The sequence below is a fragment of the Sceloporus occidentalis genome, unplaced genomic scaffold (genome assembly GCF_023333645.1).
Source record: "Sceloporus occidentalis isolate IW3139 unplaced genomic scaffold, rSceOcc1.0.p SCAF_4, whole genome shotgun sequence".
Taxonomy (NCBI): Eukaryota; Metazoa; Chordata; class Lepidosauria; order Squamata; family Phrynosomatidae; genus Sceloporus; species Sceloporus occidentalis.
In genome coordinates this window covers 202,430,041-202,450,040 of record NW_028316984.1, presented here as the reverse complement: position 1 = coordinate 202,450,040, position 20,000 = coordinate 202,430,041, and the positions used below count along the sequence as shown (strand labels likewise).

At 49.0% G+C, this 20,000-nt stretch overlaps 1 protein-coding gene across 2 annotated transcripts in view; it reads right to left on the bottom strand.

Annotated features, from left to right (window-relative positions):
- Window positions 1–13,152, bottom strand: part of MDGA2 (MAM domain containing glycosylphosphatidylinositol anchor 2) — a 515,550-nt gene extending 502,398 nt beyond the window's left edge. For both annotated transcript variants that reach the window (XM_089522969.1, XM_089522970.1), the window contains exon 1: window positions 12,877–13,152. In XM_089522969.1, coding sequence (XP_089379095.1) covers window positions 12,877–13,030 — 154 coding nt within the window. In that variant the 5' untranslated portion in view covers window positions 13,031–13,152. The remainder of the gene's footprint in view (window positions 1–12,876) is intronic.
- Between the last annotated feature and the right edge of the window lie 6,848 nt (window positions 13,153–20,000).

Genomic DNA, 20,000 nt, shown 5'->3' with positions numbered 1-20,000 from the left:
TTCTCTCCCTCATTTCCTCTTTTTTCGGTCTGAAAGGTTGCATTGCGACACCAGCCTTGAATAGAAAACACGGAACAGCAAGCACCAAGGTTCTCATTATGAAGCGCTTGTTCTCCATTTTAATTTATACCTGCGCAGTTAAAACCCATTTGTGTGGGAGGCAACCAAGGGGTGGTTTTAAGGTTCGGTCCCTCCCCTATAAGAAAATGAAGAGATTGTGCCAAGCAAACAGACCTTTCCAGAAGCTTTTCTTTAAAATGCCTTCAGCTTCCCACCGTGTCCGGAAAGATACGGCACACTCCAAGATGTGTGCATTCCCAGGAGGGAGAGGAAATAGGTCCAGGATTACCTTGTCACTGACTCTAAGCCCACAGCAAGGTGTATGTTTGTGAGAGAAGGAAATAATCCAGTGAGGGAGAGAGGAACCATTGTTGAGTTGTCATGGAACAGAAGCCGAACAATCTCTACCCAGTGATAGAATTGGATGTCACACCTGTACTACCCACTTTATATCTGCTATGGACTCCTTCAAAAAGCAAAGCAAAGTATATGCCTTATCATGGAATTGGCCTTGGCTTCTTATTCCCATCACACACTACATTAGTACTGTTCTGCTACTACTACTGAACAACATTAGTCTGTTCTTCAGGCTATGTCCATCTCAACCTCAAGATTGGTTCCCAGGCATATATTCCTGGCCCCAACAGTATTAGGATCTTTTTCAATGGAAACACATCATGATTACCATGTTGTTTGTAGATTTCATAACAAACATACCTCCGTAATCAGAAAGTATAGGTACGAAATGATGTATAGACTCTAGATCACTAAGATGTGAAATAGAAAAATTGGATAGTAACGATACCAATTTAATAAGATAAGTAACCTAATAAATTATATGAGTGAGCTTTACAACAACTGAATTGAGATTACAATAATTTAAGACGGTGTGATTTGCAATAGGTATTAGTGATGGAAAGTCAATAATAGAGGGAAAGACAAATTGGCAGATAATGGAAAGGAAGTAATGTATGAATGCAGAGAGTATAAGAAAGTGATTGAAGGCCAGAGTCAGTGAATTGGGAAGAGTAAGAGACTTGAAGAGTTAATGAGAAGATTGGAAAATGAAAGAGAATAGAGAAGAAGAAGAGAAGAGAAAGAGAGAAGAAAGAAGGGAAGAGAGGTGAAAGGGAAGAGTGGGTATTTGAGGAGAAAGGTAATAGAGAAGGGAATAAGGGAAGGTATCAAGTTGATGGAATAAATAGAGGGAAGTAGTGGATGGCCATTATTGCCAAATAGATTAATTAGATTAAATAATGATTTAATGTTGAAATCAACTGTAGGCAAGACACGCAGGTTTGAAAACATATGTTTGTGTAAAGTAAGAGATGATGTATGTTGTGATAATTTTTGGGTAAATGTATGTTATGGTATCTTATGATTGCGTAGTGTTTTTAAAATTTAATAAAAAAATAAAAAATCATCATCATCATCATCATCATCATCATCCTACATAACGGTGTATTTTATTTATTTATTTATTTATTTATTTATTTATTTATTTATTTATGTTGTTTCATTTATATGCTGCCTTTCTCCCAGGAGGGACCCAAGATGAAACATTTAAATTCTCAGTAAAATTCAAAACAATTAAAAACACATACACACAATATAAAACCACTTAAAAACAAACAAATAAAAGTTATATATGTAATATGTTTCCTAATTTTATGAATTATAGAATCACAGAGCTGCAAGAGACCTTAAAGGCCATCCAGTCCAAAACCCTTCAAATCCCAGAATTCCATAGCCCTGAGCTGTCACAGTTAAAGTGGTGTCAAGCTGAATTATTACTGTGGTCTGGATGCAACCACACCCACCCACTGGTGTTTCCTTCTAGTAAGGCAGCAGGTTTTAGTAACAGATTATAATCATAGAATCACAGAATCATAAAATTGGAAGAGACACCAAGGGCCATCCAGTCCAACCCCATTCTGCCATGCAGGAACTCTCAATCAAAGCATCCCCGACAGATGGCCATCCAGCCTTTGTTTTAAACCCTCCAAGGAAGGAGACTCCACTACACTCCGAGGAAGGAGTTTGTTCCACTGTTGAACAGCCTTACTGTCAGGAAGTTCCTCCTAATATTGAGGTGGAATCTCTTTTCCTGGAGCTTGCATCCATTGTCCCGTGTTCTAGTCCTGGAGCAGCAGAAAACAAGCTTGCACTCAGTGTGACATATCTTCAAATACTTAAACAGAGCTATCCCTTTCAATATCACCCCTTCTTCAGGCTAAACATACCCAGCTCCCTGAGTCGTTCCTCATAGGGCAAGGTTTCCAGACCTTTCACCATTTTAGTCGCCCTCCTTTGGACACATGGCTCCAGTTTCTCAACATCCTTTTTAAATTGTGGTGCCCAGAACTGGACACTGTATTCCAGGTGAGGCCTGACCAAAGCAGAATAGAGTGGCACTATTACTTCCCTTGATCTAGACATAGGGTTGCCATAGTGCCGGACCTCGAAACCGGGAAAAATGTAGGACAAAATTTTCAAATGTAGGACACACAAAAAGTGTGTCCTACATTTGAAAATTCTGTCCTACATTTTACCGCGATCGCAGCGGAGGCCAAGCGGCAAGGGAAAGCCTCCACTTAAGGAGGCTTTCCCTCCCCGCCTGGGCCCCGCCACGATCGGAGGCCAGGATCGGGGCCTCGCCTCGTTCCTGGGACCCTCAGGGACCATGAAGGAGGGGAGGAGGCCTGCGGCGATCGCCGCGGCCTCTCCTCCTTCCTGGCCCCGGCTGGGACCATGAAGGAGGGGACGAGGCCGGCGGCGATCGCCGCGGCCTCTCCTCCTTCCTGGCCCCGGCTGGGACCATGAAGGAGGGGAGGAGGCCTGCGGCGATCGCCGCGGCCTCTCCTCCTTCCTGGCCCCGGCTGGGACCATGAAGGAGGGGAGGAGGCCGGCGGCGATCGCCGCGGCCTCTCCTCCTTCCTGGCCCCGGCTGGGACCATGAAGGAGGGGACGAGGCCGGCGGCGATCGCCGCGGCCTCTCCTCCTTCCTGGCCCCGGCTGGGACCATGAAGGAGGGGACGAGGCCGGCGGCGATCGCCGCGGCCTCTCCTCCTTCCTGGCCCCGGCTGGGACCATGAAGGAGGGGCGCCAAACCGGACCGGGACCGGGATGGCACCGCCCAAACCGGGATTGTCCCGCCGGGGGGCGGGATATGGCAACCCTATCTAGACACTATACTTTTATTGATGTAGCCTGGAATTGTATTGGCCTTTTTAGCTGCTGCATCACACTGTCGACTCATGTTCAACTTATGGTCTATACTAGGACTCCTAGATCCCTTTCACACATAGTCTCCTTAAGCCAGGGTCCCTCATCCTATATCTATGCATTTCATTTTTTCTACCTAAGTAGAAGTACCTTACATTTCTCACTGTTGAAGATTTGGAATAGCCTTGGGCCCAGGACAGAACCCACTGGTCACTTCTCTCCAGGATGACGATAAATACCATGACATTTCCCCAGTTTGGCTTTTTAAAACTATCAGGTATAGGCCATCTAAACGGACAGACTTGCCCATTTACCTTTTGATGGTCAATTTTTTGTTTCATTTTTTGTCAGTTCTGCAGATGCTTCCTCTCTCCCTAAAAAGTGCTTTGGGTGTCAGTGCCATTCTAACACCTTGTGCCTCACCAAATTCATTCACGTTCTCTGAATTCTCTTTGTCTTCCATTAGCAATCCTTTCACTCCCTTGACGTCTAATATTTCAGCAAGCTCCCTTTCCTGGTTCCGACTTCCACTATATTTAAGGAAAGACTTGCTAACATTTTATGTAAATATTTTTCACGATATGCTCCTCATATTCTTTTTTGTTGTCAGTCACTGCGGCCATGCTGACTTTGACTTATGGTGACCCTATGCTCAGGCCTTAAAGACGCAGGGTCATGGTATCCTTTGCTTATTGTCAATTTTAGATTGGTTTTGTGTGCTGTCCTATTGTTTGGGTCAGCTGCGGAAGACTGTTGCCCCTGCTCTTCCAGAAGATAGGACCTGAACCAGTGGATCTGAATGACAAGAAATGAGATTTCAACTCAACATTAGGGTGAACATCTTCATCGTAAGATCTGTTCGAGAGTGGAATATACGACCATGGAAAGTGGTGGACTCTCCTTCTTTGCAGGTCTCTAAACCCAGGTTGGATGGCCACCTCTAAAGGATGCTTTAGTGAGGGATTCCTACACTGTCAGAAGGTTAGACGTTCCTCAGGATCCCTTCTAACTCTCATTCCATAGTTTCCCGAAGGACACTTTTCTTCCTCTTATGGTCCCCCTAAAGTTTATTTCAGATCGTTTGACAGATTCTGGTATTTAATTTCAATGGCATTTCCATCATCCAATTTGAAACGTGGATTCTTTCCATACTACAAATCCCAGAATGGGACCATGATAGTCAAAGTGGGATTAAGCTGATATAATTGGGTGGCATGGATACACTCTAAGGCCAAAATCGTGTTGCTGATTAACACAAACCTAAGCTGTGCTGCACATGGAGAACGATTTTTGTGAACAAACAAAGAGCTTCATTTATATACCGTTTCATACTGAACTAACAGTGTCTAAGTGGTTTACAACTGTAAGTTAATTGTGCTGAACAATGCACAGTGGTCCTATCCAGATGATGGTGGAGCTGTGCATGCAGAACTGTTGGACATGTGGTAGCATATGAAAGCATTCAGAGTACAGTGTGAAGATGCATTGCCTCTGCACATTGTATATTGATTGCATTTGCATAATGTACTGTCAGCCATGCACGCACATTATTTATCCATAGATGTTGCACTGTGGTGGTATTCTGTTTAGGTGTTGTAGAAATCCAGCATCATGTAACTCCATGAAAGGACGTTTAAAGGCAAAGGTGCCTTCTGAACAGGGAATTTTCCCTTACAATCATAGAATCTTAGCGCTGGAAGGAGACAGAAGGGCCATTTAGTTCAGCCTCCTGTCATTCCAGGGTACACAACTAAAGCACCTTGTAAAGATGTCCACCCAACATCCATCCTTCACAAATGGAAAGTCTACCACCCTCCAAGATAGTCCATTCCATTGTTGAAGGAACTCTTACTTGACTCTTCCAAATGTTTAGGTGGAATTTCTTTTCTTGAAGTTTGAATCCATTCATTCATGCTCTTGTCTCCGGATCAGCGGAAAACAAGCTTACTCCATCCTCTATGTCCTATCCTTTTAGATACTTAAAGATAACTATCATGTCACCTCTCAGTCTTCTCTTCTACAAAGTAAACCTACCCAGCTCCCCCAGTCATCCCTCATAAGGCTTGGTTTCCAGACCTTTGTTTATTTAGCTGCTGCAACACTGCAGAATTAATGCAGTTCGATAGTGCTTTCATTGCCATGGTGCAGAGCCTTCTGACAGAGGAAGCTGAATATCTCACAGAATCCCAGAATTCAATAGCACTGAGCCATGGCATTTAAAGCACTATCAAACTGCATTAATTCTGCAGTGCAGATGTTGCAGCAAGAATGCTGTATGCTCAGAACTGCAAAACAGATTCACTTCCTACAGAAGAAGATTGGATTGCTAAAGTGTCTGAGTCGGCTAAAATGGGCAAACTAGCAAAGTTAATTAAAGAAAAACCTCTGGACAATTATCTAAAGGACTGGGGACTATATTTGATTTACATGAAGAAACAAGGGAAGATTTTAGTTGTGGACTTGGAGATCTGAAGCAATTTAGTTTAAATTTTTAGGTCAGAAATGAAATAAAAATGAGTCTGCATTATTGAGAAAGCTAAGATATGGAGCATAAAAAATCCTAGGCTTGGAAAGTGGGAACTCAATTTTAGACTGTGTTAAATGTCACAATTTGAGTTGATGTGGATTGTATGCTGGTTATCAGTAGGTATAGTTTCAAGTGGAGGAGGGAACTGGAGATATTGGGGGTAGGCAGGTGGTGGTGGTGGTTGTTATGTGCCTTCAAGTCATTTCCAACTTGTGGTGACCCTATTATGGGGTTTTCTTGGCAAGCTTTTTCAGAGAGGATTTGCCATTGCTGTCCTCTGAGGCTGAGAGCGTGTGACTTGCCCAAAGTCATCCAGTGGGTTTCATGGCTGAGCTGGGATTTGAACTTTGGTCTCCAGAATCGTAGTCCTGCACTCAAACCATTACAACATGCTGGCTCCTTGGGGGTAATTTAGTTAAGCATTATTTTGTTAGCTTAGAGTTATGATTTCACATGTATTTGAGGTTGGTTTTTTTATAATTTCAGGGGTATTTGCATGTTGGTATGATTTATGTTTTAAAATTTAGTTTAAATTTTAAATACAATACAACTGGTTGCCCGTCTCTGACCATGTTTCAATATGCTTTTTCAACTGTGGTTCCCAAAACTGGACACATCATCTGTTCTGCAAAGTGAGGTGTATCAGGACAAGATTCAAGTGTCCGAGATGTGCTATGGGTTTTTGGCATGGCTTTGTTCATCCAACCTATATTTAAAGACCTCCACAGATGGAGAGTTCACCACCTTCCAATGTTGTCCATTCCATTACTGTCAATAAGTTCTTCCAAACATTTCGGTGGAATTTCTTTTCTTGCTGCATTCCACTCCCGTACACCCACAATGTGGTTGTTGTGGTTGTTGTTCTTCAGGATACAGGACCTGATACACCAGCGCCTTGGGGATAAGGTGGAGGAGAACCCCCCAAGAGGGATGATGGTGGCCTTCACACCAAAAGAAGTAGTGGATCCATTTGTGGGTTTTATTCTTCTGCTTTGCTACCTGGATGAGAGATCACCTGGAGGTCCGCCCAGGAGGGAAAATCAGACATAAATGCACTGAGCAAATAAATAAACATGTACTATTATTTCTGAATGAAGTCGTGCAACACTGGACAATTGCACCGTCTGACTTCCTGACTCCTCCCAGGACTGGAAGGGATTGATTAGAGAGAGAGAATATTTGCCATCCGCTCCTGAACCTGCTGAACTGAAGCGCCTCCAAGTCAGAAATTAATTACCTCCCTTCTACCTGTTTGCAGAGCAAAATCCCTGATTGAGCCTCCTTAGCCCTGGCAAAATATTAATCATCATATTCATACTTGTGTCAAGATTTTAGATTATCAGTAAATGTTATTTTTAAAGAAAAACCCATCAGCCAGCGTTTTGCTGAGATTAAAGGCTGCCCAGCAACACAGAGCAGCCAGGCCGAGTTTTCAAAGGACGTGTTGGACAGGCCACTGACCTGAAGCTACAGAATAGCTGATATTTTCTTATTTGTATTTGTGCAGGAAGAGGGTTATCATCATGGTCTCCAAGGCCATGTTAAGGGGTCACTTTGAAACCATCACTCTGCAGTGGAGTTGAACCTTCTCCCCCAAAAAACACACTCTGGATTTTAGATCCCCAAACAGGTTCAAAACTTTGGCCAGATTCATTATCCGCCTGACACAGAAGCTACCAGTATCCACTAAGTGTCTGAGATCAACTTAGAGGGAATTTGCTCTCAATAACACTTTTTCCTCCCTCCCCGCCAGCAATTTCCCACCAAATTGGGCAAGGATTCTCTCACAACCCTGAAAATAGGCATCCGAGAAAGTAAGCCCAAGTCTATGAAGCTCATGCTGCCAACCTCCTTCATTCAGCTACTCTCAAAGGTGCTGCAAGATCCCTTTGCAAGCCTCAAAAGGTCACTTTAGGAGAAACCCCTGCAAGCATCCAGACTGTCATTTTCTACTAGTGAGAAGGATGTGAGAGTAAGCTAGTCTTCATTGAGGTAGCAGTCCTCAATGCCTGTCTGAACTATATTTTCCCAGATGGAAGATGCAACGAATGCGCTCTAGGCTGACTGTTTTAGAAATTTTATTGATATGTTTGGTTTAAAAAATTTAAAATAAGTCAAGGAGATGATTGAAAAGGGGGAGGTTTCTGGAGTGAATGTGGAAGTCAAATTAGAAGAAGCTTCTATGGGGGGGGGGGTATATTTGATGCAATCTCCTTTTGTAAATATCTGATGAATATGATTGTTTTATATATTAATAAAATTTAATTTAAAAAAAGGAAGATGCAAGGTGGGGAGAGACTGATTGACTGGAGTTACTGTCCAAGCATTCAACCATTCAGAGAGGAAAACTAGCCAGACAGCAGAGCGAGGGTAGCATGCTAATTGTCTACCTGAAGTTCAGTCATATGTGAAGCTGCAGAGTAGTAGTAAAGAGGTGGAGCAAAGACAGCTTGACCTTTCAGTGGGTGACAGGAACAGGCCAGGAAGGGGGGAAGAAATTGCCCTGGCCTCATGGATGCAGCACAGGGGGTCTGCAGGATGCCTCTCTCCAATTCTTTGCCATGTGCATTTTGGCTTCTTCCAAATCTGACAATCGTTACTATCCAGTGTACTAATTATGTTTTTGCTACATGGTTGTTCAGCCACAGAGCAGGAGATGAACCCTGGACTAGGATTAGAGGGTGCTTGCTTCAATGAGCATTTCTGGTTCTTGCCAATTGGTGGCTTCTAGCTCTAACATACACATCTCTTAATTCTTTTTCAACTCTGGCTTAATGGGAAACAGTTTGGCCCATGTGACTGGACCCCAGAGACAGAAATGTGTGAGGCTGTCCTCAGACATATGATTTTCTCTTTGGGAAGAAATTTAGTGAGAGCAGTAAGAAAGTCCCACTATTCATTCTCTTGCCACCTCTCCCTTGCTTGGCTCAGATACATTTATTCAGGGGGGCAAACTAGTTAGTAAAGTATAGCAAAAGTCAGTACAAGTCTCCAGTCCTCTCTCTCAGGAAGAACATCTGACCCTGTAAAAGACTGCCCTCTACAGCTTCATCCTATGCAAAGAAGCCCCTATGAGTACAAACATGCCTGCCTACATTAATATATATATATAAATAATCCAGGTGTTGCTGTGTTGGCTGGAAGAGCAATTCACTATGTTTTGTGTGTGTTTGTGTTTTCAAAATGCACATTTCATTTCACCGAGGGACACTTGGAGTTTGAAAGTGAGACCTGAGTAGGCCTCTTTGCAGAACTGTGAGATTTCGATTCCCACCTGCAACCTGCATGGATACGCCACAATAGAGAAGGTGTAATCTCAAGCGTCATCCCCAAACTTTTAGAACTTGCCTGTACATAAAGGTCAGAGCCATAACATCAATCTGCTAAGAACCACCACATAACAGTCCACACTTACATCCCAAATAATTCATTGCCAAAAAGTGGTTATGGTCTGGAAGGCAAGACAGCACAACGCCTGCATTGCTCTTTTGCAAAGCAACCCACTTATAGCAAAGATGGAACATGAATGTTCAAGTCTTTTAACCATTTTGGGATGCAAAATGACAAGTCAAATATCACGAAAGGCACAAGAGATGTACACCCCAAATCAGAAAGGCAAAATTCCTCAACAAATCAACACAGTTGTGAATGCTAACAAGAAAAAAATAATCACACGCATACACCAGCAGAGTGGTTTCTGCCGTCTGCCTCCTCTGTGGCCTTCACACCCCTCTTCATCTGGCACTCAATGGACCGGCAACACAAGGCGTTACACCAGGGAAAAAAACAGTCCTTCTTTCCTGGGGCTGACTCAAGGAATCCCAAACTGTCCATGCCAGCAAGATCTGGCTGGCTGTTCTCTCTGCCCACACATAACACACCGCCGTCTGTGTGAAGGAGAAAGAAAATAACTGCCTGGGACTGAATGAACATCCTGTGCGGCACGGAGCGAACCTTTTGCAACGGATGCCTTGATTGTGGAAAAAAGAAACCATACACTCATGCACACGCGCACACGCACATACACAGAAAATATCTCAAGTGCCAAACCACAGCACCTTGTCACAGAAACCCAAATGTGCACAGAAGCAAATATCAACAAATGGTTGGACAGTGAGAAATGCAACACGGAACCTGTGAGGAAGTCCAAGTTCTTGGGGTGAAAAGGCATCCGGGGGGGGGAGGGGGGAGGAGGATTTTCATGGGCACACACACACATACACACACACACACACACATCCCTAAAAATAACACCCTGGTGAGGCTCACTCAGAACTCTAATAGCACACTTCCTATGCACATGCATTTGGGAGAAGGGAGCAAATATGGTTGTGTCTGAAGGAAATGGGGGCCATTGTCCTTCACGTGGGACCAGAGTGCTCCCTTGCCTGAGAGGGCAAAGGTTTGGCGCATGGAGGGGAGAGAGGAAATTGGGCTCAAGCCAATGGAATGGCACACAAGAGACCACATTCCTATAGAAAAGGCACTCCTCATCTGTCTCCTCTTTCCTCTAAACCTTTGAACTGGTGCCTGGTTCCTCACCCAACCCTGAGCTGATGCAGTCAAAACCCAGCACCATCTCTCTTCCTGTGAGAGAGATCCTGCACTCTCTCTGTCCCCCATGACAGCCATCCCATGAACCCATCTTCAGTGGGTTTCCAACACAAGGGAAAAGGAGCATAAGAGGAAGATTTGCAGGCGGCATGCCCGCATCTCAGGGCTGTTGCCAGGGCAATGGGATGAGATGCAGAGAGGAAAGGCAAAGCCTGCCATCCTTCAGCTGCAGAGATGGCTCTCAGGGAGATTGGAAGCATGGGCAGAGGAGCACAGGGATGGTGGAAGGATGCTCTGAACTGCGCCTCCATGGAGGACAGATGGAAACCATCCATGCCTCTGATTCTAGGGAGAAGCGGTTCATGCGTATACGCACACACACAACTGCTGCAGAGATAGGAAGCTGGCAGACTGCCTCTGGAGTGAATGGAGCTTCCACCCCCTCTGCTCACGTCAGCCAGAGATTTGCATGGCACAAAGGGTGCCCACCTCCACAACGGCAATCCATAAAGCCATCTCTCTCTCTCTCTCTCTCTCTCTCTCTCTGTGTGTGTGTAAAGCTTGCCCAGCCAAGGAGGATGCCAGCTCTCCCCTCTGTTGCTGCTGCTGCTGCTGCTGCTTCTGGAGGGTTAAGCACCATCTCCCCCTGGCTGCCAAGCAGAGTTTATTTCCACCTCCACACCGGGGAGGTTTGGAGATTTAATAGAGGGTTATTTTTAGCATCTCTCCAACACAGCCATTCCTCCCCCCCACACACACACACACCACACATACACACACAAGCATGGCACAAACCTTGGCCAAGCTTCTCCAGGGATGCAACACCAACCCTGGGTACCAGGAAGGAGTAATTGGCATCAGGGGTGGGGTGGGAGTCCGGGACCACTGTGGGGCATGCGGTGCCTCCTTCTGGACCTCTCATGGTTTCCTCCGGCCCCATTGCCAAGTATGGCATTGCTAATTACCCCTTCGAGGAACCAATGCCAGGTGCACCTTGAACCCATCTCTGCCCAGGTAAAATATATTCCCCAGCAGGGTTAAACCTAGCAGGGTTAACTGCACAGGGGAAATGCACCCCTTTTAAACATGGTTAAACCTAGCAGGGTTAAATGCCCAGTGAAATGCACCCCTTAGCATGGCTGGGGGGGGGGGGGTTCAGGAGGGGTTTTGGGGTTGGGGAGATGCTAAGGTTGCCCAGAGTGTGCCCAGAACAGGCTGGCACTTGGGTGGCTGCCTGGCAAAGGAAAGTGGGGAGGGAGGTACAGAGGCGAGCCATTGCGGAGGAGGGGACCAGGGACACCCCCAGATGTGGCTCAGAGTTGGGGGGCAGAGAGGCAGGAGGGGAGCCCAGGGTGCCAGTCCTGCAGCCCTGCTGGTGGGAGACGCAGAGAGGAAGGCAGAAGGGGACTTCTTTCAGGAACCCCCTCCCCAAAAACTTCTCTGGTCTTTCCTTCCCCCTCCCTTCTCCTCTTCCAGGGGGATTTGGGCACCTGGTGTGTGTGTGTGGGGGGGGGGGGGGGATGAGCCCAGTTTGGCTCCCAGGCAATAATGGGAGCCCTGAGTTCGAAAGATGCCTTGCAGGCCGGGGGGGGGGGGGGAGCCTTGAAGGAGGGAGAAAAGGAGGGAGATTGGCAGGAGAAGCAGCAGCCTCCTGTGTGTGTGTGGGTGGGGGGGGGGGTGAGCTGGGCGGCAAAAAAACCAGAAACAACCCACTGCCCCCCCAATACCTCCTCAGGTGTATGAGGGGGCAGTGATTCTTCCCGACCCATTGGAAGAATAAGGGAGGAAAGGGGGAGAGTGGATCTTCTCGGGAGGGAGGCTGGGAAGCAAACCCCCCCCCCCCCACACACACACACACGCACAACACCTGCGGGGCCCCGATCCCTTCCGGCAGGTGGAGAGAAGGAAGGAAAGAAGGAAGGAAGGAAGGAAGGAAGGAAGAAAAGAGAGATGAGGAGGGGGGAATAAGAAAGCACACATTTCCCCCCCCCCCATTTTCCCTGGCGCTCTTCTGGGGAGGGAGAGGTGGGGGAGACAAGGGGGGCAGAGAAAGAGGGGGCTACGAAGTGGAGGGGTCTGAAAGGGCCTGGCTGGGCAGGAGGCTCCGCAGGCTCCCCTCCGGACCCTTCGGACCCAGGGCAGGGGGAGGGCGGTGGGGGGAGGGGGCAGAGGTCTTGGGGAAGGTTAGTGGGGGTCTGGAGGGGGCTCTGAGGGGTCTCGGGGGCGTTGAGGGAGGGTTGGGGGGATGAGGGGCTCTGGAGGGAGTTCTGGGAGGAACTAGATGGGCTGAGGAGTCTGGAGGGGGGGTTCTGGAGGGATCCAGGATTGGGGGTCTGGGGCTGAAGGGGTCTGGAGGGGATCTGGGGGAGCTAGAAGGGGTGAAAGGTCTGGAGGGGGCCTTGGGAGGGCTTCTGGGAGTTTCGTGGGGGGCCCTCACCCTCCCCTGTGTCCCTGCTGGGCCCAGGGCTGGGGGGGCTCTGGGGGGTGCATGGGGGCCTGGTGGGACTCACCGTAGACGCCTTGTCCGTGGGCTCCGTGGCGGAGGCCGAGGAGGCCGAGGAGGAGGAGGAGGAGGCGGGGGCCGCCGTGTCCCCGGAGCCCCAGGGCCCCCCTGAGCAGCGCCGCTGCCGCCCGAGCCCCGTCCAGGCCCCCGCCTAGAGCCATGGCCCAGCAGCCCCGCCGGGAGCACCAGGAGGACGAGGGCCGGCCGCCTCCCGCATACTAGCCCCAGCGGAGCCCCGGCCACCAGCACCACCAGCACCAGCACCAGCACCAGGGCGGCGAGGGCAGGCAGGAAGGCAGGCAGGCAAGGATGCAGGCAGGCAGGCAGGGATGGAGGGAGGGAGGATGCTAGACCTCCTCCGCCGCCTCCGCCGCCGCCGCCTCCGACTCTTCGTCCTCTTCAGCCCGGGCTGCAGCGGCGGCGGCGGCGGGGGCAGAAGGGAGCTCCGGGGCAGCCATGGCCCAAGGGCCTCCGGGGATGGGGCTGCTAAGGCGGCTGCTGCTGCTGCTTCTGAGGCCCCTGCCTGGGCCGAGCCGGGCAGCCGGGAGGCAGCGCAGGAGGAGGCAGCAAAGGAGGCAGCGGCGGCCTCGGTCACGTTGGGCTCTACGTGCGCCTCCTCCTCCCAGAAAAAGAGAGAGAGAGAGAGAGGAGGACGCGGCCCCGAGACAGACGCCGCAAGTGCGCGCCCCCGAGATCACGAGGACGAGCACGGCGCCTCCGCTCCCCCTCCCTCTCTTCCTGTCTCCCTCCTTTCCTTCCTTCCTTCCTTCCTTCCTTCCTTCCTTCCTTCCTTCCTTCCTTCTCTCTTTTCCCAGAGAACGCAGCCAGCCTCACCCAACACATACACACACATAGACCTTCAGGGCTCTTCGCCCAGAAGAAGGGGGCACCTCTCTCCTCCTCGTCGCTCTCCTTTCTGCCTCCTTTCTCCCTCCCTCCTTTCAGGGGCCCCTAAAAAGCCAAGAGTCCTCCAGCGAGTGCCACTTTCGGGGGGGGGGGCAGACATGCTTCCTCGAGAGAGGGGTGTTGCTGCTGTTAAACTGTCATCCCTCCCCTTCTCTGTCACTTCCAGGCCTTTCAACAGCCACCTGCCATTTGGGGACTTTCCCACTAAGCGCCACCTTCAAGGCTGGACTGCGGCTCTGGGCAGGAGGCTGGCGGTGCTCTTGTTCCACCTCCCTCTCTTCTTCCCTCCTTTCTTTTATATCCTAAAGTTGGAAGAGACCACAAGGGCCGTCCACTCCAAGCCCATGCTGCTATGCAAGAAGACACCATCCAAGCCATCTTCCACTGCCGAACAGCCCTTATTCGTTCTTCCTAATGTTGAGCTGGAGTCTCTTTCCGTGGAGCTTGCATCTATTGTTCCAGGTCCTGGAGCAGCAGGAAACAAGCTTGCTCCCTCCTCAATATGAAGCCTCTTAAATACTTAAACACGGCTCTCCTATCACCTCTTAACCTTCTCTTCTTCAGGCTAAACATACCTATTTCTACTCTCCTTTTCCTTCTCCTTCTCTTTCATGCTTCACAGACCCCTGCCAGCCACCTGGCACCCTGAACGTCTCCAATGAATGCCATCTTCAGGGCTACATAGCATTCTTTATCAGGAGGCTAGTGTTGCTGCTGGTGGTGCTATAACTCCTTCCTTCCCTCCATTACTCCTTTTTTCTCTCCAACTCACCAAGGAACAAGCAGTACCTTTGATGTCCTCCTCCCTCTGGGGCATTTGTTGCAGCAGCAGCAGTAGTAGTGTTCCTTGCAGTCATATCAGACTTGGCCCCACTCCCTGCCCTTTTTGCAGCAATGGCTGGTATACGTATATAGGCTTTCCCCATTGAAAGCTTATGGAGCTGGCCAAGGTGCTGAACCAAGGTGCTGAACCAAGGAGCTGAACATGGGATATGTTTCAGCACCCTGGAGAGAGACCATAGGCCTTAGGTTGGAGTGCCTTCACCTGACATAATGGTTTAAGGGTTGCACTATGGCTGCATCCACCCTGGAGAAATAACCCGTTTCGGCCTTGCTTTAACTGCCCTGGCTCAAGGCTATGGAATTCTGGGAGTATGTTGTGGGCCTGGAGTGGAGCAGAGCTCCGCTCCAGGCCCACAACATACTCCAACTCCCAGAATTCCATAGCCTTGAGCTAGGGCAGTTAAAGAGGGGCCAAACCAGGTTATTTCTCCAGGGTGGATGCAGCCTATGACTCTGGAGGCCAGGATTAGATTCTCAACTGGGCCATGAAACCCACTTGAGGGCTTTTGGCAATGGCTCTACTTCAGTGAGGTCTAAAAGTAGGACTCAGGCCCACCACACTCTCTCAGCTGCAAATGATGGCAATAGCAAACCTCCTCTGAACAAATCTGGCCCAGAAAACCCCATCATAGGTGACTTGAAGGCACACACCACACACACAGAACTGGGACATTTGTAGACCTCCACTTACACAGCCATGCACCGATTGCACATGGATTGCACAACCCATCAAAAAGTACAATTGCACGTACAAAGGAATTTAGCATGTGTACGACATCCAATGGATTCCTGCTATGATCTATCTAGGGTTGGAAGAGGTTCGTCTTAAGGTCACCGTAAGTCAGAAAGAACATGAAGGCACACAACAGCAACAACAACAAAGCTTCACTATTACACTTTCTCTGCATGAACAGAGGTGGGGTGGCACTCCTTCCCCCTTCCAATCCTCATTCCTACTAATCTGAAACACTGTCTGGTGGAAGTCAGTTTGTAGACTTCACAAAATGCTTCCCATCACTCACACAGACTGGACTGGTTTGGTTTGGTAGCTTTAAATAAATTACCTAGGCTCCCCAGAGTTTATTGGGAGCTAGAATCCAGCAAGATGGTTTACACTGTATCGTATGCCCCCTCCACAAAATGGGAGGGCCACTGACTGTAGGGTTTCCACTAAAGTATGTACACTGTGATCAGAATCCAGCACCTGGAGGCTTCTCCTCTCTGGGTCCAGGCTTGTCCAGTTGGATTAATTTTGTAAAATTAACTTAGCTCCCCAGAATGCATTTGGAGCCAGAAGCCAGGAAGGTGGTTTACCCTTTATCTTATGTCCCCTCTGCCAAGATTGTCAAAAAACAGTAGGGACAGCAGTCTGGATGTCATCTGAGTGGGAGTCTGCATTTGTTGTTGTGTGCCTTCAAGTCGTTTCAAACTGAATGGTGCCCTTAAGGTGAACCTATCATTGGATTTTCCTGGAAAGATTTGCCATGGCCTCCTTCTGAGGCTGAGAGAGTGTGACTTGCAACTGTTTCTTTTAATGGTTACAAAAATAGTTTAGCAACTATTTTATTACCCTTAGGCTCTGGATTACACTCAGCAGCAAAAATCCTTTTGCCCCATGTGGATTAGCATCTTTCTCCTTGATAAATGTTCTAGTGTCACCAGTTGGAAGGGTCCCCAAAGGCCACCTATTCCAACCCACTACAAGTGCAGGAGTCCTGAAATATAGCCATCCAGACTGGAGAAGAGGTTAGGACATGAGGGCCCTATTTCAATATCTGAAAGGATGCTTTATTGAAAATGGAGCAAGCTTCTTTTCTGCTGCTCCAGAGACTGGGACAGGGAGCAATGGATTCAAACTACAGGAAAAGAGGTTTCACTTCAGTATTAGGAAGAGCCTCCTGATGGTAAGAGCTCCTTGACAGTGGAATAGATTGCCTCAGAGTCTGGCGGAGTCTCCTTTTTTGCAGGTCTCTAAACAGAGTCTGGATGGCCATCTGTCGGGGGTTGTTTGGCTGTGTCTTCCTGCATGGTAAAAGAGGGCTGGACTGGATTGCCTCTGAGGGTCTCTTCCAACTCTAAAATTTTAAGATCCTATGTTTAAAAACCTCCAATGACGGAGAGTCCACAACTGTCCATTGTTACAAAGTTTGGTTTTATATAAATTTTGGGTGCCAAGCGATCAAAAATCATGACCCCTGACTGACCCCATCACAAGCCGCCATTACCCTAAAAGCGAGCTGACCATGTAGCCAGCAAGCTTGCTAAGCTTGGTCACAGGAAAAAAGGTATAATGCAAACCTTCAGCAGGCAGTTTTGGGAGTTGTCCTACAAGTTTCGCAGGCCGCCCAAAGAAGGGAGGACAATAGAGGTAGCCTCCTTCTCAATGAGCGAGTGATTGCTTAACAACTCTGCCATCTAGATATTTGTCTTCCCCTGAAAAGTGCCAGACCTCTTCTTTGGAGGCGTTCCCACTTGGCAGATAAAACGGATTATATTGGAGCGATTCTGATTCGGATTATGTTCCAGGAATAATTCGAATTTTTTCCACCATTTCCATTACCAAAAGGGGCAAATTACCTCAATTCATTTAGACCCTGTTTTCGTTCCCATTTATTTTAAATCACTTTAAGCAGATTAACTTGCTCCCCGTTCCCATTTGTGTCCACAAGCTGTCAATCAAGTGCGTAGACTTCAGATGTCACAAGTCTTGGGTTTTTTTTTGGGGGGGGGGGCAGCCAATGAAAATCGGCTGCATCCAAGGCTCTTCTGTTGTGTCTCCCCACACTAGAAGGAGGCTTGGCAAATCGGATCAAGGAGGAGAAGGCAGCGGGCTTCATTATTGGGGAGAGAATCTTTGGAGAAGAGAGAAGATAAGGCTCGATCCCCCCTCTCAGATCCCTGGGCATACAGGCTCTGCATTCCCCAAAATCGCTTTTCCTCCCCCATTGCTCCTTGGGCTGTTTGGAGGGCGATCAAGCAGGGATGTCCTGCAATGCCCATCCCATAGTTCCTCTGGAAGGAGCCTCCTTTCCCCAAAATCCCTTTGCCTCCCTCATTGCTCCCTGGGCTGTCTGGGGGGCGATCAAGCAGGGATGTCCTGCAATGCCCATCCCATAGTTCCTCTGGAAGGAGCCTCCTTTCCCAAAATCCCTTTCCCTCCCCCAATGCTCCTTGGGCTGTCTGAGGGGCGATCAAGCAGGGATGTCCTGCAATGCCCATCCCATAGTTCCTCTGGAAGGAGCCTCCTTTCCCAAAAATCCCTTTGCCTCCCTCATTGCTCCCTGGGCTGTCTGGGGGGCGATCAAGCAGGGATGTCCTGCAATGCCCATCCCATAGTTCCTCTGGAAGGAGCCTCCTTTCCCAAAATCCCTTTGCCTCCCTCATTGCTCCCTGGGCTGTCTGGGGGGCGATCAAGCAGGGATGTCCTGCAATGCCCATCCCATAGTTCCTCTGGAAGGAGCCTCCTTTCCCAAAAATCCCTTTGCCTCCCTCATTGCTCCCTGGGCTGTCTGGGGGGCGATCAAGCAGGGATGTCCTGCAATGCCCATCCCATAGTTCCTCTGGAAGGAGCCTCCTTTCCCAAAATCCCTTTCCCTCCCCCAATGCTCCTTGGGCTGTCTGAGGGGCGATCAAGCAGGGATGTCCTGCAATGCCCATCCCATAGTTCCTCTGGAAGGAGCCTCCTTTCCCAAAAATCCCTTTGCCTCCCTCATTGCTCCCTGGGCTGTCTGGGGGGCGATCAAGCAGGGATGTCCTGCAATGCCCATCCCATAGTTCCTCTGGAAGGAGCCTCCTTTCCCAAAATCCCTTTCCCTCCCCCAATGCTCCTTGGGCTGTCTGAGGGGCGATCAAGCAGGGATGTCCTGGAATGCCCATCCCATAGTTCCTCTGGAAGGAGCCTTCTTTCCCAAAAATCCCTTTGCCTCTCCCATTGGTCCTTGGGCTGTTTGGAGGGCGATCAAGCAGGCATGTACTGTAAAGCCCAACCCACAGTTCCTCTGGAAGGAGCCTCCTTTCCCAAAATCGTTTTGCCTCCTCCATTGCTCCTTGGGCTGTTTGGAGGGCGATCAAGCAGGCATGTACTGCAAAGCCCAAGCCATAGTTCCTCTGGAAGGAGCCTCCTTTCCCAAAATCGTTTTGCCTCCTCCATTGCTCCTTGGGCTGTTTGGAGGGCGATCAAGCAGGGATGTCCTGCAATGCCCATCCCATAGTTCGTCTGGAAGGAGCCTCCTTTCCCAAAATCCCTTTGCCTCCCTTATTGCTCCTTGAGCTGTTTGGAGGGCGATCAAGCAGGCATGTCCTGCAATGCCCATCCCATAGTTCATCTGGAAGGAGCCTCCTTTCCCAAAATCCCTTTGCCTCCCCCATTGCTCCTTGGGCTGTTTGGAGGGCGATCAAGCAGGCATGTCCTGCAATGCTCATCCCATAGTTCCTCTGGAAGGAGCCTCCGGGCAAGGAAGCGGGAGCTGCGACGGCTAGAGTACCGTTGGCGGAAACACCTTCGCTTAGACGACAAGACTCTCCTAGCCCAACGGTTAGAGGACTATGGAGAGGCGATACAAGCAGCAAAGAATTCGTTCTATGGTGCTCGCATCGCGTCCGCGGAGTCGCGGCCAGCAGAGTTGTTCAGGGTAGTCAGAGAGCTAACTCAGCTCCCTCCTGCCCTGAACCAGATCCTTGAACCTTCTAAGGCCTGCTGTGACCAATTTAACAACTTCTTCGCGGATAAAACTTCTCGGATAAGCGAAGGTCTTAACGCTGACATTCAGGCAGAACCTAGGGTAGAGGCATCCAGAGCCTCCGTGGACTTTGTTAAACTGGATCGGTTTGAGTTGGTAAGTACCGATGATGTGGACAAAACCCCAGAAGTGTTCGGAAGACAACCTGCTCTCTCGATCCCTGTCCCTCGTGGCTAGCAGCCCAGGGGGGACCGGCTGTGACTTTATTGTTACGCCGGATTATTAATACATCCTTGAGGGAAGGGCAATTTCCATCTGATCTTAAATTGGCCATTGTAAAACCTTTATTAAAAAAGCCCTCCCTCGACCCCCTGGTACATAATAATTATCGGCCAGTTTCACTGCTGCCATTCTTGGGGAAGGTGATCGAGAGGGCGGTTGCAATCCAGCTTCAGGCGGTCTTGGATGAAACGGATTATCTGGACCCATTTCAAACTGGCTTTCAGGCGGGTTACGGGGTTGAGACGGCCATGGTCACCTTGGTCGATGATCTCCGTCTGGGCATCGACAGGGGAAGCGTGTCCCTGTTGGTGCTCTTGGACATCTCAGCGGCTTTCGATACCATAGACCATGGTATCCTTCTGGGACGTCTGGCAGAGGTGGGAATCGGGGGCACTGAGCTCCAGTGGTTCCGGTCCTACCT